At 43.1% G+C, this 24,114-nt stretch overlaps 1 protein-coding gene across 2 annotated transcripts in view; it reads right to left on the reverse strand.

Moving 5' to 3' along the window:
• ATM (ATM serine/threonine kinase) overlaps positions 1 to 24,114 on the reverse strand; it is a 213,738-nt gene that overhangs the window by 110,348 nt on the left and 79,276 nt on the right. For both annotated transcript variants that reach the window (XM_040340578.1, XM_040340577.1), the window contains exons 24-32: positions 22,667 to 22,843; positions 18,687 to 18,856; positions 16,626 to 16,869; positions 12,928 to 13,052; positions 6,425 to 6,551; positions 4,360 to 4,559; positions 2,613 to 2,790; positions 507 to 671; positions 154 to 286 (exon numbers count right to left, since the gene is read on the reverse strand). In XM_040340578.1, the coding sequence (XP_040196512.1) occupies positions 154 to 286; positions 507 to 671; positions 2,613 to 2,790; positions 4,360 to 4,559; positions 6,425 to 6,551; positions 12,928 to 13,052; positions 16,626 to 16,869; positions 18,687 to 18,856; positions 22,667 to 22,843 (1,519 nt within the window). The remainder of the gene's footprint in view (positions 1 to 153; positions 287 to 506; positions 672 to 2,612; positions 2,791 to 4,359; positions 4,560 to 6,424; positions 6,552 to 12,927; positions 13,053 to 16,625; positions 16,870 to 18,686; positions 18,857 to 22,666; positions 22,844 to 24,114) is intronic.

The following is a 24,114-nucleotide window of genomic DNA, read 5'->3' on the forward strand; positions in this document are numbered from 1 at the left end:
CGGGAGCGCGTTATACCGCGATAAATACGGTATATGATCATTTAAAATTCGCAACACATGTACTTAGTAATTAAAAATAATGCCTGAGGAATTAATAAGATCAAATGTTTGGGTTTGTGAGGAGAGAGCAAACACGTAAAGCGGACACTGTACCTTGGAAATCATAGACAAGGCCTTTTATTTCATCTTTGTGCTGTTCCAGTTGTTTCCTTAAATCATTCATTCCTTCCAGTCGGGTCAAAGGGAGTGATTCACATAAACTCACAGAGAGAAAATGGTTTATTTCCTCAAGAGAACAAAAACAAAGTTAAGCGTTACTCAAGCCGACTCTAAAATACAGAAAAAGCCAAAAGGTAAAACTTTTTAAATAGTGTATAGAAGGAAAAAACGCATTGGGGCATTTAGCAACAAATCAGGTGGTTGATTTCACAATCAAATGAATACAAGACTTATACTTGTTCTTTACTACATGTTTTCATAATCACTGTACAACAGGGAGATAATACCTGCAGAAGTGAGAACGGTCCTTGGCTGTACTTGATCTTTTGGTGGGCCTGACGCAGGTCCTTAAATAAAGGGTGATCAGGAAAGGGGTCCAGGAGTTTAATAGTGTGGTAGAGGTTTTCATTATTTTGGCTTTCAATTACCAAAAAAGTTAGCAAATCGCAAACCTGTAAGATAAATTAAAAATGTTACCATGCTTCAGCATTGACATATCACAAAGGTACCGTATATACTCGAGTATAACCCGACCCAAATATAAGCCGAGGCATCTAATTTTACCACAAAAAACTGGGAAAACGTATTGACTCGAGTATAAGCCTAGGGTGTCCCACCTGCATGCCTCACTTTGCCTCACTGTGTCTATGTGCATGCTTCACTGTGCCCATGCCTCAATGTGCCCATGACTAGACTTACGTTTAACATGGGAGTCTATGAAAGGGGAGCCCGGATTTAAAAAATCGGTGCTCCCCAGCCACAGGTCCTCCAGACAGCAAACTTTGCACACTTGTAGAGGAAGAGTGGGGCTATATGTGTGCCAAGGTACTGGGTCCCCAAAGTTCGGGAGATTAGGCATAAAAAGGTGACTCAAGAATAACCTGAGGGGGGCATTTTCAGCTGAAAAACTCGGCATTTATATATATATATATATATATATATATATATATATATATATATATATATATAGTGTTTAACCACTTGACCACCAGGCCTATTCTGGCACTTCTCTCCTTCATGTGAAAATCACAATTTTTTTGCTAGAAAATTAATCAGAACCCCCAAACATTATATATTTTTTTTTAGCAGACATCCTAGGGAATAAAATGGCAGTCATTGCAATACTTTTTGTCACACCGTATTTGCGCAGCGGTCTTACAAGCGCAGTTTTTTTGGATAAAAATCACTTTTTTGAATTAAAAAATAAGACAACAATACATTTTGCCCATTTTTTTTATATATTGTGAAAGATAATGTTACGCCGAGTAAAATGATACCCAACATGTCACGCTTAAAAATTGCGCCCGCTCGTGGCATGGCGTCAAACTTTTACTCTTAAAAATCTCGATAGGCCACGTTTAAAAAATTCTACAGGTTGCATTTTTTGAGTTGCAGAGTAGGTCTAGGGCTAGAATTATTGCTCTCACTCCAACGATCGCGGCGATACCTCACTTGTGTGGTTTGAATACCGTTTTCATATGCGGGCACTACTCGCGTATGCGTTTGCTTCTGCGCGCGAGCTCGTCGGGATGGGGCGCTTTAAAAAATTTTTTTTTTGTTTTCTTATTTATTTTTATAGTTTTTTACACTGAAATAAAAAAAAAAAAATGTATCACTTTTATTCCCATTACAAGGAATGTAAACATCCCTTGTAATAGAAAAAAGCATGACAGGTCCTCTTAAATATGAGATCTGGGGTCAAAAAGACCTCAGATCTCATATTTAGACTTAAATGCAAAAAAAAAAAAAAAAAAAAATGTGATTTTTTCAAATGACAAAAAAAAAAATGTTTCTTTAAGAGGCTGGGCGGGACTGACGTTTTGACGTCACTTCCGCCCAGCAGAGCTATGAGGACGGGTGAAGGAGATTTCTCCTTCAGTCCCGTCCCCGCTCAGCTGCCGGACACATCCGATCCCCTCCGCCGCTACCGACGGCTCCGGTATGCGGCGGAGGGCGCGGGAGAGCGGCGGGAGGGGGGGCCCCTCTCCCGCCACCGATAACGGCGATCTTGCGGCGAATCTGCCGCGGAGACCGCCATTATCGTGTACACCACCGCCCCCTGAAAAGATGAATATCTCGGTTGTGGCAGCAGCTGCTGCCGTTATCGAGATATTCAACTTTAAAAACAGGACGTCTTTTTGACATGGGGCGGTGGTCAAGTGGTTAAAAGCCCAAGTGATCCCCCAGTGTTGTATACTGTAAAGCAACCAGGCTATAATTTAACCCTTGCTGCAGCACTAGTCAACTAAAAAGAAAACAAAATCTAAAAAGTGCAGCTTGCCTGCATTAAAGTAATAAATACAGGAGGGCTCAACTAGGGTTTTAAACTAAATGCATACATTTATGTTAATATTCAATGTATTTGTACCTCCAAGTTATTGTCAATCATTTACCTGCTCTTGTATTTTGGCACAGCTGTTTGCCAAAGGGATGAGACTGCTCACAATGACGTGGAGGTGGCAATCTAGGGCATCCTTGCAGTTGGTGATGGCTGCCTGGCAAACTCGATGCAAAAGATCAAGACAAAGCATGAAACTGCGAGCTGATACATCATCCCTGGGACCAGTGGATCTGGAAGACATCACAGTTTTTAGGGAAGTCATTTATATATTAATGAGCCTAATAGGTTACCATTTACATTCGTACATCTCCAAAAACAGTGATGGCAGCCTTCATATTTGTAGCTAGACACATTATACTTAAATGGCAAGCGGATGAAGAGATTCCATGTTGTATGCAATGAATTTGTTTACAACAAATATTGTTTAATTCAGTCAATAAGTTACAGATTAATACACTTCACAAATTATAAGAAGCAGATGAGAACTGATATGTGGAAAATAAGGTGATGTATCACTTTTATGATTTATAGATCATTTTTGGCAAACGATTAAGCTGTTTCTATGAAGTAGTCCTAATACAGTTTCTGCTCTAGGTAGACAATGCGACACCTCCATAGATACAGTGCAATATGTTAGTGTTGTCAACCTAAGGCAAAGCAGGCCTTCCACAGTGTAGGATTTGGGACCAAACAAGAACAGTATAACCATACAGGTGGCCAGATGCAAATCCAGAACCGTTGGTGTATAGTGCAAATACAGCCTAATATTACAGAACCATAAATTCCAAACTGCATACAGCTGTTTTAGCCTAACTGGCCATCATGAGTTTTAAGATGGCTTTACTGCAGTATGCACCGATTACACGGTCATTGCTTTAGTTCCTTCAGTATGCACAGCTTAGACCTTTCATTGCTTTAGTCCCTTCTTACATAACTTGGATATGAATATGGTCTTGTTGGGTTCCAAAAAGCCTGAAACAGCTGTATGCCGTTTTGAATAAATAGCTTTAAAATATATATATTTGCAATACACCAGCAGCTGGGGATATGCATCTGACCAATTGGGTGTGCATCGGCATGGCTGCACACATTGTCCAGAAATGACAGACATGCAGCCATGCCGATGCACAACCAACCTTTTCATTTAAGAAGGCTTTGCGGTGCTACAAACAGTGGACTTTTCTTGTATGTGAACAGTGTTTTTAAAGTGAAGTTTGGGAATACAAAAAAAAAATAAACAATCATACTGACCTACATGGCTGCAGCACCGATACCAGCTGCAACTGTTCGATTGCTCAGTTCCCTGTATTCAGTCTGCAGAGTGCTAACTGGAGCGCCTGGCTGTGCATGGAGCAGCTGACTCAACCTCTCAGTGGCTCTCTGAGAGGCTACGCCAGCTGCCGGTCCAGGCATCTATATGCCAACTATAAAGTCGGGATCCTTTCATAGCCTGGACCGGCTGAGTGATTTCAGCCAACAGCAGGTTTTTAAGGAGAAGTAGAGCCAAAATAGCTTTGGTCATACTTCTTCTTTAATACTCATTCACTATAAAGTTCACATTTCTTTTGAACTATTTCATATGCAATATAAAAAGAATACATTTAGGTTTATTGTAGATCATCCCTTTAACACAGGATGAATGCACATTCACACTATGAACATAGTGATTTGAATTGATGTAAATACAATATTCAGTAAACAGAATTAAATTCACAAAAAAACTAAATTTGTCCAACGGATATGGGGTTTTTTCCCGCAAAAAATATTTTACTTCGGTGTTGCACAGATCACATACAGACCTGCAGTTGATATGGTGTATCAAGGTGAAAATGACATCTCTGAGGACAAATGCCCAAGCTCCACCCAAGCCATCCTTAATTTCTGCCAGAAGAAGGTTAACAAACAGATGATAAATGGTAAGGATCTGGTGTTTCTTGTAGACATTGCTGCTCTCTGCGGCTTGCTTGCATATAGACAACAAAATCTTTTGAAAGGAATCCTGTAAAAGCATACAAAGAAAAAAATAGGCACTTAGAGGCTGCATATAAAAAAAAAGACTGCAGTCCTATCAAGACCATTTCTAACCTCACATTTCTCCCCCCAGCCTGACAAAAAGCCATACCCATGGTGCTAAGCTTTGTCTATTAACAGCTGGGGATATATTCTGATAATATAGAAAAACAAAGCAGCCACGGGGTTAGGTGGAATGCCTGAAATAACCATTAGGTGTAACATTTCAGAAAAGTTAAGAACTTTCTTGAAGTCCATGGAGGGAAACAATTTCAGCTATAACTGTGTTATTCTACAGTCTACCCTCATATATACCCAGTGAAGTGAAAAGCCTCAGATGATACACAGAGATGAAACAAATCTCCCTACATACGTTTTACTTGTATATCTGCTGTCTTCATCTTTTCTAAACCCTTTGGAAAGTGCAGATCGTGTTAAAAATCTTTCTTCATCTTTCAGCAGTACATAAGGGTGAGTGGGGAGGATGCACTTACACAGTGTGAGAGCTGATAGGAGGAAAGGGGCACACCCACCTCCACATGTGCAAAGGAACGAAGGAACATGCAGAGCTGTACTCTGAACAGATAAGCTCTCTGCCTATCTACCTCTAAGCTAAGAGCTTTGACGAGATATGTGTAGTATTTACTTATCTATGTGTTTAATTCAAATTTCATGAATGGGGTTTGCAACTACTTTAAGGGTTACAGGACATCAGGACATCCAAAAGCAGTCCAGCTGAGGGGTAGGCAACCCATTAAATAAAAACACACAACACAGACCTCACCAGGAGGACTGAGGATGGCTTGAGGCCCAGGAGCCACCTGAAGGACCAATGCCCCAAACCCACAGTTAAAAGCCACCAAAGTCAAGGAGCTGCGATAGTCAACGCGATAGGCACTGCGCTGACAAGCCATTCACCTCTGCAGCTAGGGGTTCGGATCCCGGTCTCGGCTACATGTGAATTGAGTTTGGTGGTCTCAGCCCGGCTCCCGGTGGGTGTGCTATGCGAGGTAAGCCTGTGCTTAGTATGCCCACCCCCCTCCCACAAAAAAACACCACACTTACACACGCACTCGAAATTGGGTTAACATGCACGCACTTTGACCACACGGTCTCTAAAAAGAGAGGCGAAGGACTAACGGGGGTGGTTGAGCGGGCTAGATCCTCTCACTCCCTTATAGGGAGTCCCTCTGCCCCGTTGGGCTTCAAAGCGGAGCAGGTAGGGCGGGCTATGTGGGAGGACCCCCTCACACACCCGCCATTGCCACCCGGGGCATGGAGAAAGGTGGCAGTTTGCCTCTGGGGGAGGCCTGCCTACTCCCAACTCCTGCAGTCCGGCTCCTCTCTCGAGTACACGCACAAAATACACTTAAAAAAAAAAAAAGCCACCAAAGTCAGAAAGCTTCTTCTTCCTGGCCAGTCACAGTAAACATGACAAGGTTCAGAAGGGGAAATCTGAGATGCAGGACAGAGTCTATTATATGCATGCAGTGCTAAAAAAAAAATGTAATCTAGTAAACTGCCCTTCAAAATAACACAAGAAAAAACTATGACAAAGAAGTGAGTTTAAAGAAACTTTGCCATTAAGAAAAACACCATTGTAGTTCAGTTCAGATGGAAATACCCAAACCCTGGCCCTATTATGATGTATACCAATTCCACCCAGTGATTTAACTTTATTGTCCCGAAACTAGTATGTGGCATATGAGAAACACATCTTGAAAGAGAGCCCAATCTCAGAGGTCTGTAGATTTGTTTTGATCATGACAAAATTCCCCTCAAAGCATAACATGCATACAAGGATTAATAAAACGATTCCAAATCTGTAAATTCATGTTTATATCTGGAGCTTACCGGAGTCTTTGAGAGAATTGCCACAAGACTTTTCAGCTTGCTGTTATGGCAACTGCTGATATAATCCAACGTGGCTTTTATGACATAGGAGGGGAAATAAGGGGGGTTTGGAGGTGGATCCAATTCCCTAAAATGAAAAAATGAGTATCACATGAAATTCATGGTAAAAGCACAACAATCTTCATGACAGAAAGTTAATCTTTGCAACTGAAATACAAACAGCAAAAAAAATTCCCTTCAAAAAGCTTTATTTTTTATTTTTTTAAATTTCTCTTTCTTTAAGTTATTACAGTAATTTGATGAATTGAAACGATATCCATGACATATGAAAACAGGCATTAGCAAACAGAAACAAAAGTCATGGTCTAAATAAAGGGTATTTGGGCTGGAATAAGGGATGGATGGGTGACCATTAGTGATGTTCTAAAATGGCAAGAGACAAGGCTGTTCGCTTCTAGCTTTAGAGGTCCAAGGGTTGATGTGACCTGCGGAGAAAGAGTGGGGAAGAGCTGGGGTGGAAGGATGAGGTGTGAAGGCAAGGAGGGATGGGGAGGGGGGGGGATCAGCATCACGGAGGTAGTTTTGGTGTGGGGGGAGCATGGGGCCATTATGTTCTCATATGACTATCGGTTATAAGTAGGAAATGTTTAGCCTAGTCAGGAATACGTGTTTGGGCCCATGGTTTTAAAATAAAGCCAAGGCAACTAGGTCAACCTGAACTGTTTCTTCTGTGCTTTTAACCACTTAAGTACTCCTTCACGCCGATATACGTCGGCAGAATGGCACAATCACGTACCTGTAAGTGTCTCTTTAAGCCCAGCCGTGGAGTCGCGAGCTGTCCTAAGCTCCGTGACCGCGCCCGCAGGACACCGGCGGCAATCGGGTCCCGTGGGCGCGGTCACGGAGTTTAGGACCAGGTTGCGAGCCGGAGCTGAAGAACGGGGAGAGGTGTGTGTAAACACACCTTCCCCGTTCTTCATTGTGGCAGTGTCATTGATCGTCTGTTCCCTGATATAGGGAAAGACGATCAATGACGTCACACATCCAGCCCCGCCCCCCTACAGTTAGAAACACATATGAGGTCACACTTAACCCCTACAGTGCCCCCTAGTGGTTAACTCCTAAACCGCAATTGTCATTTTCACAGTAATCAGTGCATTTTTATAGCACTGTTTGCTGTCAAAAAAATGACAATGATCCCAAAAATGTGTCAAAATTGTCAGATGTGTCCGCCATAATGTCGCAGTCACGAAAAAAAAACGCTGATCGCTGCCATTAGTAGTAAAAAAAAAAAAAAATACTAATAAAAATGCAATAAAACTATCCCCTATTTTGTAAACGCTATAAATTTTGCGCAAACCAATCAAACGCTTATTGCGATATTTTTTACCAAAAATATGTAGAATACGTATCTGCCTAAACTGAGGGGAAAAAAAAAATTTTTTTTAAATATTTTTGGGGAATATTTATAATAGCAAAAACGAAAAAAAAATATTTTTTTTCAAAATTGTCACTTTATTTTTGTTTATAGCGCAAAAAATAAAAACCGCAGAGGTGATCAAATACCACCAAAAGAAAGCTATATTTGTGGGAAAAAAAAGGATGCCAATTTTGTTTGGGAGCCACGTAGCACGGCCGCGCAATTGTCAGTTAAAGCGACGCAGTGCCGAATCGCAAAAAGGGGCTAGGTCCTTAACCTGCATAATGGTCCGGGTCTTAAGTGGTTAATAGTGGATCTTCCATTTGTAGAATAGTTTTTTTTTGGTGAACCAGTGTTTTTTGATTGGTTTGTTTTCATAGTAAAGGAATGCAAGCGTGTGCAGCATTAAAGAGAAGAAGAATTGTCAGAGATACTTTATAGCTTTAGAGGGTTGCATCTTTCAGGCGAAGGATGTAAGCTGCTGGGTTATGTCCCAGGTCCACCACTGTCAACTGTTTAATTGTGTTGTGAACTTCATTCTAGAACAGGCGTTTGTACAAAACCAGAATATGACATTGTGTGCGTCGCTGAACCTTCAACAGCTGGAGGGAATTTGTCAGACACATTTGCTGGTTATGTTCTAGAGGGCTGAAACTTAGTATAAGCATTAAAAAAGAAATGTTGGCTATTGCTAGCTTATTCTAGAACTCTGATTTATGTTTAGAAGGGTAAATATGGATACAAAATTGTAGAAGCTGTAAACTTATATCAGGTAATTATCATATGTAAGTGATGTGAATGATGAGGTTATCCCAAGAAAATAAAGCTGTAGGACCTATGCCTGGTATACTAATAGTTTTTTTTTCCGTTCAACCAATCAGGCTGATATTAGAACAGCGGTCTCCACTGTTGAGGTGTTGTGTTCTGACAGAGGGACACCCCCCCCACCAGAACACCCTGCCAGAGTGCTGATTGGGAGTCGGTCGGCCTGTGGTTTTCTAGCAGGCTTCTGCCAGACAGTCTACCATACACATGGCCTGAATGTTGGACAGTTTTTATGGAACCGGACAATGCAGGAGGAGTCACAGAAAATAAATTTACTCAATTCCCCCATTAACACAGACAGGGTTAATGCGGGAATCCCTCTTGCTGGGCTATTGTCTTCTCACGGCGGGGGCTCGGGCTGGGGAAGCAGTCCTCAGCGGAAGGCGGCAGTGATTACTTACTGCTAGCAGCCACTAGCAGTAATCATAGGTGAAAACCCGGCATGCTGGTTGTACCAAAGTTGATTAGTTGATCAACTTGGCACATTCAGCCTTTCCACACAGTTTGAACTGTGTTTGGCTTGCCTAACTTGCGACCTTTAAACTAGGACTTTGGATTGGGGCTGTGCTCTTAGGTTTAGTGATTTTAAGAGTATTGTCTGTAATAAAATAAATCTATTGTTTTAATAGGCACACATGATTTCAATTAAGCAGAAATAGACATCATTGCCACCCACAATTTTAATCTCAAAAACAAAAGAAAATCCTTCTACTTCCTTCAGTAAACCACAACTGACATTAGCTCTGGGAGAATATATACAATAGTACCAGCTGGGTAAGTGCCGGGCCCAGACCTGTGAATACAGTACAATGGATTATCTAGGCAAGCACAATTACTTCACAGAACACACATTTACTGCTTGTTAAAGATAAGTAAATAACTACATATATATATATATATATATATATATATATATATATATATATATATATATATATATATATATATATATTAGGGGTGTCAAATTTAATCGCTGCATCGCGATTCGGGTGTCCCTGATGCATGCGACCGTGATAATCGATGCCTAGCCCCGCCCCCGTCCCTCCCGGGAGAGCGCTCCGTTCTATGGTACATTTTTTTTACAGAGCCATGTGACTGCCCGGCCCGCCTCTCTCCTATGTCCACTCTGCGTGCTCTTACGTCTCTCCTGGCGTCAGCCCCGCCCACTGACTAGAACTTCAGATTAATAGAGGGTAGTGTTTGTATATGCCACACTGACTGACTGCACGGCCCGCCTCTCTCCTATGTCCACTCTGCTCTTACGTCCTCTCCTGGCGTCAGCCCCACCCACTGTCTGTAACTATCAGATCAGTAGAAAGGCGGGAAGGGCTGACGCCAGGAGAGGACGCAAGAGCAGAGTGGACATAGGAGAGAGGCGGGCCGTGCAGTCAGTCAGTGTGGCATATACAAACACTACCCTCCCGCCTTTCTACTGATCGGATAGTTAGTCAGTGGGCGGGGCTAACACCAGGAGAGACGCGAGACCAGAGTGGAGACTGGAGAGAGCCGGGCCGGTGTTGTAAAAAATCCTCGGACCTGTGACAGTGATGAGAGAATGGAGAGCTGGAAGGTGAGCTGGCAGATCGCCAACCCAATCACAGAATGCTGTTGGACTTATACCAGATTACTTGTGCCATACATTGTCCAAACATAGAACACTTTTTTGTGCCTACAGCAGATCTCCCGATACATTGTCCAGTCATGGAACGCTTGGTGGCACCTACAACCTGGTCCGCATATATAGCCTAATCATAGAACCCTTGGTGGCACCTACACCAGATCTCCCCATACATTGCGTGACCATAGAACACTTGATAGTGTAACCACACCAGATCTCATCATACATTGCCCAGTCAAGAACGCTTGGTGGCACCTGCGCCAAATCTCACCATGCATTGCCCGATCATAGAATGCTTGGTGGCACCTACATCACATAACACCCAGTCATAGGAACACTTGGGGGGAACCTACAAACGGATCTCATCATACATTGCCCAGTCAAGAACACTTGGTAACACCTATACCAGATCTTCCTATACACTGCCCAGCCATTAAACACTTGGTGGCATCTACACCAATTCGCACCATACATCGCCAAGTCATAGAACACTTGGTGGCACCTAAACCAGACCTCCCCACATATTGCCCAGTCACAGAACGCTTGTTGGCACGTACACCAGATCTCCAAAAACATTGCCCAATCATAGAAAGCTTGATGGCACCTACACCATATTTCCCCAATCATAGAATTAAATATAGCTGCTCCTTAAAACAGTGATGAACTGTGATTGTGCAATAAGAAAAAATTTGGAGGGCGCTAGCGATTCCTGCAAAGGAACAGTATTTAAAGTGAATATACTGCCATAGGGAGTAAATTTCCTGTGGGAGTGACCACAATTAGATTGGTTGTACAAATCAAGTACTGTGAGCAATATAAATGCGAAAGTCCCAATAATATAATGAAAAATTTAAGTCCAACAGCCAAAACGAGTCCCGATGAGATTGGCGGCCGAAGAGGAAAGGTGCATGCTCGGGAAAAGTAGTCTGGTGAGCTGCACACAGGCAGAGCAGTACACAGGTGCTCTACTTACAATTCTCATTAAGCCATGGGACCTAACAGTATGCCCTCTCTGAGCCTGCCCCCCCTCCCCCGGGCCCCGACCAATGTAGCTGGAGAGCAGAAAGTAATGAGTGAGGTGGAGGATTGCAAAAATTACCACTAAGATGCAGCGCTCACTGAAAGTTGCCCTGACATGAGAGCGGCAGCCTTCTAGTTTGTGCAGTTTTCTTCTCCTTGTGCTCTATGTAAGTGACCAACAGTTTAGCCTGAGCACTGTAAACAGACTGGTCTCAATGTGTGCTGTGCGCTGTCAGTGTGCGCTGTGCTATGGTGTCAATGGCTGTGCAGTTGTGTGGATCTCAGCGCTGGATTGTACTCCCTCCCGCTGTGCTGCAGCTCCTCTCCTCTCTGCCAGCCTGAATAAAAGGGGGAAGTGGGGACATGCAAGCGTGGAGCAGCACACACAGGCTCCTGATGATGAGATGAATGGGAGAGAGAGAGAGGATGGATGGATGGGAGTTGCAGAGGAGACAGCAAGAGAATGGGGAAGAGACCAAGTTCTAGTGCCCTGTCCCTCTGGTCTGCCCCCAGTGCCCTGTCCCTCTGGTCTGCCCCGAGTGCCCTGTCCCTCTGGTCTGCCCCCCAGTGCCCTGTCCCTCTGGTCTGCCCCCCAGTGCCCTGTCCCTCTGGTCTGCCCCCCAGTGCCCTGTCCCTCTGGTCTGCCCCCCAGTGCCCTGTCCCTCTGGTCTGCCCCCCAGTGCCCTGTCCCATTTTGTTAAAGTTGTTGTTGGTAATATTTAATTTTGTAACTTGATTCTGCATAAAACATTGTCATTCCATGAGATAATCTACAAGGGCGTGTTTACGGGTGAAATTAGGCGCAGGGCAGTATATGAATTAGGTGGGGCAACTGGTGGCGAGTAACTCTTGAGGCCTGGCTAGTAGCTCAGGACTTGACATTTTGAGCCCTGTATATATATAGTTTAAGCTGGCCCGAATATAAGCCGAGGCACCTAATTTTACCACAAAAAAATGGGAAAACGTATTGACTCGAGTATAAGCCTAGGGTGTCCATCTGCATGCCTCACTGTGTCCATGTGCATGCCTCACTGTGTCCATAACTAGACTGACGTTTAAACATGAGAGTCTATGAAAGGGGTGCCCGGTTTGAAAAATCGGTGCTCCCCAGCTGTAGGTCCCCTTGCACACTTATAGAGAAAGAGTGAAGCTACATGTGTGCCAAGTTCCAGGTCTAGAGGACCTACGACCATCCGGTACCAGGTCCCCAAAGTTACTGGAGAAATTACCATTTAACATAGGAGTCTATGGAAGGGGTGCCAGGGTTTAAAAAAAAACAAAAAAAAAACGGTGCTACTCTGCCGTAGGTCCCAGAGACAACAAATTTTGCACACTTATAGATAAAGAGTGGGGCTACATGTCTGTCAAGTTTGGGGTCCAGGAGACCTACGCCCGGCCGGTACCGAGTTCCCAAACTCCGGGAGATCAGGCACAAAAAGGTGACTCAAGTATAAGCCGAGGGGGGCATTTTCAGCACAAAAAAAATGTGCTGAAAAACTCGGCTTATACTCGAGTATATACGATAATGTGTACAAGTCCAGGCACAAGTGACAAATAAAAAAATAAAAATAAATAAAAAACAGTTCAGTGTTACTGGAAAAACTTTCTTATCATATTTACCCATAGAACTGAGGACCATCTGGGTTATTGTTACTTGAACTTGTACCACTTGGAGATTCATGGAGGGACATCAGGAGCTCCACCACTATATCTGGCATATTCTGAAGGAACAGGTTGTCTATTTGCTGCACAAAATATTCAGAAAAAGATAAAAAAAAATCCAATACCGCATAATAAATGTCCAAAATATGTGCAATATTTAATGAATATTAATATACAAAAGTAATGATTGATATTGTACAGCCATGGCCAAATTTTTGAGAATGACACAAATATTAGTTTTCACAAAGTTTGCTGCTAAACTGCTTTTAGATCTTTGTTTCAGTTGTTTCTGTGATGTAGTGAAATATAATTACACGCACTTCATACGTTTTCAAAGGCTTTTATCGACAATTACATGACATTTATGCAGAGTCAGTATTTGCAGTGTTGGCCCTTCTTTTTCAGGACCTCTGCAATTCGACTGGGCATGCTCTCAATCAACTTCTGGGCCAATTCCTGACTGATAGCAACCCATTCTTTCATAATCACTTCTTGGAGTTTGTCAGAATTAGTGGGTTTTTGTTTGTCCTCCCGCCTCTTGAGGATTGACCACAAGTTCTCAATGGGATTAAGATCTGGGGAGTTTCCAGGCCATGGACACAAAATGTCAACGTTTTGGTCCCCGAGCCACTTAGTTATCACTTTTGCCTTATGGCACGGTGCTCCATCGTGCTGGAAAATGCATTGTTCTTCACCAAACTGTTGTTGGATTGTTGGAAGAAGTTGCTGTTGGAGGGTGTTTTGGTACTATTCTTTATTCATGGCTGTGCTATTGGGCAAAATTGTGAGTGAGCCTACTCCCTTGGATGAGAAGCAACCCCACACATGAATGGTCTCAGGATGCTTTACTGTTGGCATGACCCAGGACTGATGGTAGCGCTCACCTTTTCTTCTCCGGACAAGCCTTTTTCCTGATGCCTCAAACAATCGGAAAGAGGCTTCATCGGAGAATATGACTTTGCCCCAGTTCTCAGCAGTCCATTCACCATATTTTCTGCAGAAGATCAATCTGTCCCGGATGTTTTTTTTTGGAGAGAAGTGTCTTCTTTGCGCCCTTGTTGACACCAGGCCATCTTCCAAAAGTCTTCGCCTCAGTGTGCGTGCAGATGCGCTCACACCTGCCTGCTGCCATTCCTGAGCAAGCTCTGCACTGGTGGCACTCCGATCCCGCAGCTGAATCCTCTTTAGGAGACGGTCCTGGCACTTGCTGGACTTTCTTGGGCACCCTGAAGCCTTCTTCACAAATGCAGTGGAAATGTTTTTGATTGGATTAAGTTAATTTTCATGGCAAAGAGGAACTTTGCAATTAATTGCAATTCGTCTGATCACTCTTCATAACATTCTGGAGTATATGCAATTTCCCATCTCAGACCCATCTCAGCAGACTTTGTGAAAATTAGTATTTGTGTCATTCTCAAAACTTTTGGCCATGGCTGTATAGTAACTAAGACAGCACAATCAACAACACAACATATTACAAAGACAAAAAAAGTTCATATATTCATTTATATGGGCAATGAACTAATATGTTTCAAAATTATTTCATGTACAGACAAAAAAAAAATGACGTTTGGCATTTTAGGTACATCAGCCATATAAATACTAGAAGCAGAGCCTCCGATGGATGTATGCCCACGTTTTGAAGGTGCTACGGACCTGGTTGCCCTTCAATTTTGGTCCTCATCAGTAAGCGAGAGTGTTGTTATCATGGTCCCCCACATTCTTTGGTGTATTATCCATATTTTTTTCATGTGTTACAATGTTATTATGTTTTTTTGTTACAGACTTTGTTTAATATTACTCATCCTAAAGAAGCAAAGATATCAGTGAAACATGTAGAGGACTACTTATTCCTTAATCTGCTATTTTGGAGGATACCAAGCATCAATGCAACTGTTTGTTTTTAATACCAGGTCACATAATTGTGTATTGAATATTTTTGTTAAGCGTTAAATCACATAAGTATCAAAGCGCAACCCGGCGACGGGACCAGGTGCCATTCGCCGTACATACAATGACAACAGTAAAATCACAGACATCAAAGCCGTTAAAACAAAGAAACATTAAAAAGCAACAGCATAAATCAAATAAAAATAGAAAAAAAAAATAGTAAGAGAGTAAAAGAGCCCCGGGGAAAAAAAAAAAAAAAAAAAGGACCCGTCGCCCTGTTAGTTTTCACCCCCTGTCGCACAGCCATCTACCCAGCCTCAGTCCACAGAAGGGTTCTCAGTCCCTTCTGGAACTGGAGCAGGTTTGAGGTCTGCATGAGAACCAACGGCAGGAGGTTCCACTCTCTAGGTCCCAACCTCGAGAATGCTCTGCCCCCCCCCCCCCTATTTCATTTAATCTAAACTTTGGGACCTCCAGGCGGAATTGAGTGGCCGCTCTCAATGAACGGCCAGTGAGAAGTCTTGTCAATTTCGCCTGGAGGTAAGTAGGACCTAAAATTTATTGAACGCCTTAAAAACCAAGATTAAAATCTTGAATCTGATCCGTTCTCCACAGGCAGCCAATGAAGGGCTGCCTGGTGCCCAGAGGTCGGGCAGTGGCCTCTCAGATTGAGGGCTGACCATACCGCTTGATTCTGGACTTTCTGTAGGCGTTTGATTTGGTAGAGAGGTAGACCAGCCAGCAGCCCGTTGCAGTAGTCCAGATGCGGAAGGATGAGAGCGCGCACCACAGCGATCCTGGCCTGATCAGTCAGATAGGGCAGAAAGTGGCAAGTTTTGACCACCTGGTCCACGCGTAGTCCCAGAGTTAGGCCCTCATCAATGTGGACACCCAGCGTCCTCACCGTAGATGCAGATTTAGGGAACTCCCCACCTTCGTCATAATGAGACCGATGTTTTTAAATCTATACTTGGATATTTGTCTTTTTACATATTTTATATAAATAAATAAATACATTTTAATCATTGGGTAGCGAGAAAGTCCATTCATTACAATTATTTGGGGACATATGGGGGAATGGTCTCCTGCCCTTTATATAAAAAAGGTAAAACTGCCTTATTTCACCCCCAGTTCTGGACAAAGAAATAAAGTCATTCCTGCAGAGAACTTCCTGCGAAAAAAATCACTGCATCACTTCCCTCAGACAGTAGCACCACCTTCATCACCTGCCACTAATGCTGAGAAAGTTAATAGAATAGACCAGGGATCCTCAAACTACGGCTCTCCAGCTGTTGTAGAACTACACATCCCATAAGGCACTGTAACACACTGACATTCACAGACATGAAAAGGCATGATGGGAACTGTAGTTTCTGAACAACTAGAGGGCCGTAGTTTGAAGACCCCTGGAAAAAACCCTGGAAGACTGCATTTGAAAAATATTAAATCTGGATAAGGGAAAAGCTAAATTAAGATAGCCGGTGTGTGCGTAGACTATTTTTAACTTTCAGTTTTAGAGCATTTGAACATACTTCAGTTCTGCTTTAATGATTTGATTCAGGACTAAAAACCCTGCCCTTATGCTTTCTTCAAAGGTGGCCCTCCAGAAGAGACAGACTAAAAGAAAACAAATCCTGCTGTGCTCTTTGAAAACACAGAAGGGTAAAGTTCTACTTAAATAGTCCAAAAAGACATAAAATATCCATTTAACATCATCAAATTAACCTACAATTATTAAAGATTAATTTTAGGAGTATCCATATTACCTGTTTACCGAGGCAGTTCTCATCTTGTAGCAAGTCATAGACTTTGCTTGCAACTTCCCTCTTCTTCCTATCCGAGTCTCCAGAGCAATCAGAAACAAAGTATGGCAGAATATTCACCAAAATTCTGGGAAAACAAGCAGCCAACAGGACCTTCCAGTCCTCTTCAATGCACTGAGCAATGGACTTCACCTCTTCAAAATCACTCCGAATGACCAGATGTGGAATCAACATTTTGTAGCATGACCTGAAAGGAAATTGTAAGGGCTCAGTTCACTAACAAATAATAAAAAAACATTTGGGATGGGGTGGGGCTGGTTTAGCAGCAGAAATTAATTATATTGCTCTCTTCAGTCTCCCTTCATGCTCTGGCCACCCTGCAATTGTGGGGGCTCAAACACACCCTGATCCGCTACCTGAACATTGCGCACCCTACTGCTCCAAACCATGATAAAATTAGGGCAGGGCACACAGAATGGAGCGGATGACAAAATGGCCCACTTCCAGCCGTCTCAAGTTTGTGCTTCATCCTCTACACACAACGGGAAAATGCATGCCATCCTCCAGCACCACCTACTGAATCAGCGTTCACTTTCCTCTACTTCCCAGGTTAAGGTAGAGACTACTGTCTCTAATGTGCTTGCTACTGACATTAACTCTGAACAGTTAGAACCTACATTGTCACAGAAAATGGAAGCAATGTATAATTGTAAGACTGCCTTACTATCACAGACTCAAAGTGTCAGGATTGACCTAGCCCTGGTCAAACAAGATCCTCAGAATTTGTGTAAAGCACCCCTCATGCTGAAACTTGTATCAGTACTGTTGAGAACACTCTTTCCCCCCTTGGTCACTGATAAAAAGAGCAGTATAAAATGATTCCTTAGCCAAGGTGAACTAGATGATTTGGAAAATCCTTCCAGACACAGCAACCTATGCTTCCTAGGTATTCCTGAAAGCTGCCATTTCTGAGGTTCTCTCTGGAAAACAGGCTAAAAAGAAAACATAACATCCTTGGTACTCTCCTCATCTTTTATCACTGAATGGGCTCACCAAATGCCTTTACAACCTTTTCTGGTTATAGGAAAACCTAGACCTTAAAATTGAAAGTTTTAAACTTGCTGGACAAAGATGCCATACTGTGAACAAAATGTTTTCCCCGATTTTTCATCTGATGTGCAACACAGGAGAGCTATGTTTATACAGGTAAATAAATGACTCCACAAGAAAGGAATACCTACCTTATGCCATGATATACCCAGCCAAGCTAAAGACCTTGACGGGTCTATCTTCTTCACATCCTCTACTGAAGACTTGGTCTGGGTGGATCAACAAGAAGCCCTTCCTCAACGCAGATGTCAGCGGTGCCAGAATTCTCCCCCAGATGACCGATATTTTGCTATATATACTCTCAATAATAGTGAACTCCAAGTAGCTCTGCTTTCACCTCCATGCTTTCAGAAACCACCTAACCCTAATTTTTTTCTCAATCCATTTCAGAGCTACCTGTTAATGAGATGAACTGCACCAGTTCTTTTTCACTTGCATGTTATTCATTGTCCTTGTTCTCCGTTTCTCCACTGGGTAGTGTTTTATCTTCTGAATACATATTTTGTCTACACAACGCAGACGTAATTTCAGGTTTTTCCTACAGATCTCCTATTTTAGTGCTGTGGATCCCCTATACCTGGCTGATTTCCCATCTCACATAGCCACAAAGGAAACAGTTTACGCCTACACGAACACAGAAGTTACGTTATCCTTGGACTTACTCTCAGCATCTTACAGTTGATGGGAATGTACAGTTGCCAGGAGAAGACAGGGAAAGGAAGGACTTTTTTTGGGCAGAAGAGAAATGTAAATATTTTACTACAAAATTCTACAAACCATTATTTTTTGGCATCAATATTTTTACACTTTTTCTTTCATTTAAATGACACTGTATTTTCTAACCACTTTTTTATTTCCTTTTGTCTAGCCTTTATTAGAGACATAAGCAGGAAGCGGTTTGGCTACAGGTAACGCAGAAAGTTCCTCAAATAGATAAATAAAACTATAATTTACCTATAAAAATCCTTCAGTGTTGTATACTGTAACAAAGTGTAGGGAAATGTGGACAAGTTGTAACCGGGACCTTTCATTCTAAGCCACTCGAGAATCAAGTAATCTAAATGAGAAGTCATGAAGTCTTTTAAACTTCTATATCCCAGAGTGAAGGACACTTTCTCCAAAACCTGAAAAAAAAAAAAAAAAAAATAAATAAAAAAGGAGAAGCAGAACAACAGATTAACCATTTTACCAAGGAAAAAAAAAATCAATAGCCAGCATTATTAGTCACTGGTGAATTAAATTCAAGGGTCAATTTGTTTAAAAAAATTATTTTGTTTGGGTAGACCTCAAAGTCATAATGACAGCGTCACTTAACAAAAAAAAAAAAAAAAAAAAAAAAAAGAATCATTACAAAAAATATGAGATGCCTTAGGCAAGAACCAAGTGCTGGTGAACCAAAGGCAGACAGGAGCAAGAACAGGTCAGGTAATGAAATGAAGATGTGATGGAGATGTCCCAAAAAATCTGCTTAGTTCTCTTTGGAAACTGTGTTTAATATAATCAACCCTGTGCAGGCAAATCTCATCGGTTGTGGTAGAGTTGAGTACTATTGGCCTCAAGGGTTAGGAGCTTGGCTTGTCCATTGTATGTTAATGAAAACTGGACTCAGCCCAGCTATTGAGACAGATCATCCTGAGCTAGGTAACAAATTCTTGCAGTCAGCCATAACACCTTCTACTCAGAAACATCTAAAAGGTAGTAAATATTAATAAAAAATATATTTTTTTTTAGGTATGCTGTGTGAATGAAAACACATAAAAACGTATAGTGTGGTTTTCCCCAAATGTGGCTGCAAAAGCAGAAATACACTTTAAAGGGGTTGTAAAGGTAAAAAAATCCCTAAAAAGCTTCATTTACCTTAGTGCAGTCCTCCTTCACTTACCTCATCCTTCCATTTTGCTTTTTAAAAAAATCATCGAGAAGCCTATCTGGATAGTAGTGCCTATCACCGGATGTGATTTCAGTTCTGAGGGCAGCCTGCCACAACACCAGACCGCCTTTCCCAATGTGGCCTCAGACTGCGCTTGCTCTAGTTGTGTCCACTGTTTGTTTTTGCCATAGCGGTTCCAGTCTATTATGCCTCCCAGGTGGACTGCCGAATAGTAGTGCCGCACATCAGGAAGGGCTAACCCTCCGTAAAGTTTGGGCAGAGTAAGATAACGCCTCTTCAACCTAGGTCTAGATTTTGCCCATATAAATTTGGTGAAGAGAGAGTTCACCTGTTTAAAGTACTGGGGCAGCTCGCTTAATGTTAATCACATGCCTAACATGTATGTGCCTTTTATTTGTAACATCTCAATAAACTTGGTTTTGAAGTTAAAAAAAAAAAAGTACTGGGGCAGTATCCGAATCGGCAAAGCCTGGAACAGATACAGAAACTTCGGGAGTATGGACATTTTCAACAGATTACACTTGCCAAACCAGGAGTGAAGGCCTCCGGCCCAGTCCTCCAAGAGCAATCTGGTTCTGGTCAGTAGGGGCGGAAAATTAAGCTCAAACGTGCGTTTTAAATCTTTCGGGATCAAGGTTCCCAGATACAAAAGGGAGGTGTCGGACCACTTGAATCTAAAGAGTGATTGCAATGCGCCCAGCCTACTTATGGGCATATTGAGCCCCATCGCTGCGGATTTATCAAAATAGATTTTCAGGTTAGAGAGTTTCCCATACCTGTCAAATTCCTTGAGTAGGTTCGGGAGAGACACTGTAGGGCTAGTTAGTGTAAACAGAAGGTCATCCGCGTAGGCCGAGATTTTGTATTGGGCGTTTCCCACAGACACCCCCGCTATATCAGGACTGGACCTCACAGTACCCAAAAAGGGTTCCAAGGCCAATGCGAAAAGAAGAGGCGAGAGGGGACAGCCCTGCCTCGTTCCGTTTGCTATCTGGAACGGGTCTGAGAGGATACCATTTGCTTTAACTTGAGCTGAAGGAATAGAGTAGATGCTAAGGATCCACTGTAGCATCTTGTGTCCCAAGCCGATCCTCTCGAGAACGGCGGACAGGAATGACCAGTTCACCCTGTCAAACGCCTTCTCTGCATCCGTGCTAAGAACCACACAGGGGGTCTTCCTTGTATTAACCACATGAATGAGGTCGAGCACTTTAGTGGTGTTGTCCCTCGCCTCACGGCCTGGGACAAACCCCACCTGATCCAAGTGAATCAAGCTAGGGATGAACTGAGACAGTCTATTGGCCAAGATCTTCGTGAATAGCTTCAGATCTATATTAAGGAGGGAAATGGGCCTATAGCTGCCACATGCCGCTGGATCTTTACCCTCCTTTGGTATAAGGGAAATGTGCGCTCTGAGAGTATCCCTGGGGAACCGCCCGCCGTTTCCCAGACCGTTGAACAACCTCACCATGTAAGGGCCCAATAGTGGGAAGAGTGTTCGGTAATACTGAAGCGTGAACCCGTCCGGGCCCGGCGCCTTGCCCGGTTTCATCCCGCCTAACGCTTGCTGCAATTCCTCCACTGTAATGGGGTCTTCCAGCCCCGTTCTCTCCTCAGCCGACAGCTGGGGAATCCGTGACGCCGATATATAGTCCCGTATTTCAGATTCGGCTGGGGCGGTTACCGTGAGGTTATAAAGAGAAGAATAGAAGTCTCGAAATTCTGACACAATTTGAGATGGTGTGGATTTCCGCTGCCCCGCGGAGGTAATGATCTGGGGAATGTATGCATTGAGACGCTGTTTCCGGACCGATCTAGCCAGCAATTTCCCGCATTTGTCGCCTGATTCATACGATAGCTTCCTACAGGCCTGCAATGCTGCTTTAGCTCTGTATTGCAACAGGTCTATCACCTGTTTCCTGAGAGTCATCAGTTCTACTTCCTGTGCGGCATCCGGCGTACGTTTATGTTTTTCCTCTGCTGCCTGTATCTTATGTAGAAGCTCAAGCAATCCATTTTGCTTTTAAATGTCCTTATTTCTTCTGAGAAATCCTCATTTCCTGTTCCTCTGTCTGTAACTCCACACAGTAATGCAAGGCTTTCTCCCTGGTGTGGAGTGTCATGCTCGCGCCCTCCCTTGGACTACAGGAGTCAGGACGCCCACTAACACACAGCTCCTTTCTCTATCTGCAACGTAGAGAGCGTCCCGGCTCTCCTGTAGTCCAAGTGAGGGGGCGAGCACGACACTCCACACCAGGGAGAAAGCCTCGCATTACGGTGTGTGTAGTTACAGACAGAAGAACAGGAAGTGAGGATTTCTCAGAAGAAATAAGGACATTTGAAAGCAAAATGGAAGGATGAGGTAAGTGAAGGAGGACTGCACTAAGGTAAAGGAAGCTATTTAGGAAAAAAATAATTGTACCTTTACAACCCCTTTAAATCTTAAAGCGGGGGTTCACCCAAAAAAAATATTCTAACATTACATTGAGCCTAGTTGTGATAACGACATTATGCTGACCTTTTTAATTTTATTACCGTACATACCGTTTTATCTATATTTTCACCGCGGCTTCCGGGTATGTAATCTTCGGGACTGGGCGTTCCTATTCACATGCTAATTGAGTGACATGCTTCCGACCGGCGCATACAGCGCGTGACAAGTTGCTGAAAGAAGCCAAACGTCGGTGCGCAGGCGCCGTATAGAGTAGACTCGCAGTCCGGCTTCGTTCGGCAACTCGTGACGCGATGTATGCGCCGGTCGGAAGCATGTCAATCAATTAGCATGTGAATAGGAATGCCCAGTCCCGCAGATTACATACCCAAAAGCCGCGGTGAAAATATAGATAAAACGGTATGTACGGCAATAAAATTAAAAAGGTCAGCATAATGTCATTATCACAACTCGGCTCAATGTAATGTCCGAATTTTTTTTTTGGGTGAACCCCCGCTTTAAGGAGATGTTTCAGAGTTTCACATTATCCTCCTAATATGCAATTAATAAAATAAATGTATAAATAGGGACTAAGACTTTGTAGGAACAAACCTTTTTGATGAGTGCAGGATCAAGGCCATTCTCTTTCACTGATTGACAAATGGCAAATAGCGCCTGCTTCTCACATACAGGACTGGACAGAAGAATCACTGACACCAGCATCAGCAATGTAGAGTTTCTATTATACTTCTCATCTGGAAGCTCCTCTGGATCCTGATTACTGCGGGACTACAGGAAATGAAAAAAGCAAAAAGGATGAAGTAAATAAAGTATTTTTTAAAGGAGAAGTGCACTTTCCAACAAAATGCATATATCCTTTTTGGCCCCTTCCCCTGAGCTAACCCACCCTGCCCCCTTTCACAGATGCATACTTACCTTAATTTTAGCCTCTCCTCAGCATTACAGTCCCATAGACTTCTATTGCACTGATGATTTCTAACCTTTAGACAGCTCCGTAGAATTATTTTGTGTTCTAATGTGCAAGGGCAGCCAGGACATTGAATACTTGTGGCGCTGGATGTAAACTAACAGAAGAACCGCAGCAGGTGAATTGAGGCAAGTATGCTCTAGAGCAGGCATGTCCAAAGTCCGGCCCAGGGGCCAATTGCCGCCCCCGTTCCAGTTTAATGTGGCCCACCTGGTAATTTGGATATATACTGTATTTATCGGCGCTGCCTCGGAGGGGACAGGGAGGGGGGGGGGAACGAGTGCTGTCAAATTGCATACAGGAGAATCTACTGTTTACTCAGTTACATCTGTAATAGGAAGTCCCGTCTCCTGGGCTGCCATTGGACGACTCCTCTGTCTATCATAGGAGGCGAGAGAAATTGTATTAAAGAGGCTGACGTATAAACAGAAAATTCTCCTGTATGTAATCTGTTGGCGCTCATCCTGCCCCTCCCTCCGAGGTTGCAGATGGACATCGATCAGGCTGCATTCATGGCAATGGAGTGGCTGCATTCAAGGCAATGGAGAGGCTACAGATGGGCACTGATTAGGCTGCATTGATGGGCAATGAACCTTATTTTGCTTCATAGTTTTTTATTTACATTTTTTTCCCCTGAATCTTCCCATCTAAAGTAAAGGTGCGTGTTATACGCCAATAAATACGGTATATCCAAATAACACGCCCATCTCTTCACCACACACAGCCACAAAGGCAAGAGAATGTGTGTTGGGCCGTGTATTAGTGCTTGAACGAACACACTTAGACCAAATTTTAATGGTTGAAAGAATGTCAGGCAAAATGATCGGCCCTTCACTTTATCAAATGTGGCCCTCTTTGAAAAAAGTTTGGACACCCCTGCTCTAGAGGCAGAGGGGTGGGTTAAGTCTCATACACACTAGTCATTTGTTTTTCATTCAACCCAGCGGGCTGATTGAAAAAACAAACAAAAAACGAAGACCTCAGGAGAAGCCGCTGTACGAACAATCCAATGTTGGTACATTGATCTCCCCTGCTGTGTTATTCTGTTCTGAGAGGGGGATGCCCAGCCTCC

This window comes from Rana temporaria, chromosome 2, assembly GCF_905171775.1.
Source record: "Rana temporaria chromosome 2, aRanTem1.1, whole genome shotgun sequence".
In the NCBI taxonomy this organism is placed as follows: Eukaryota; Metazoa; Chordata; class Amphibia; order Anura; family Ranidae; genus Rana; species Rana temporaria.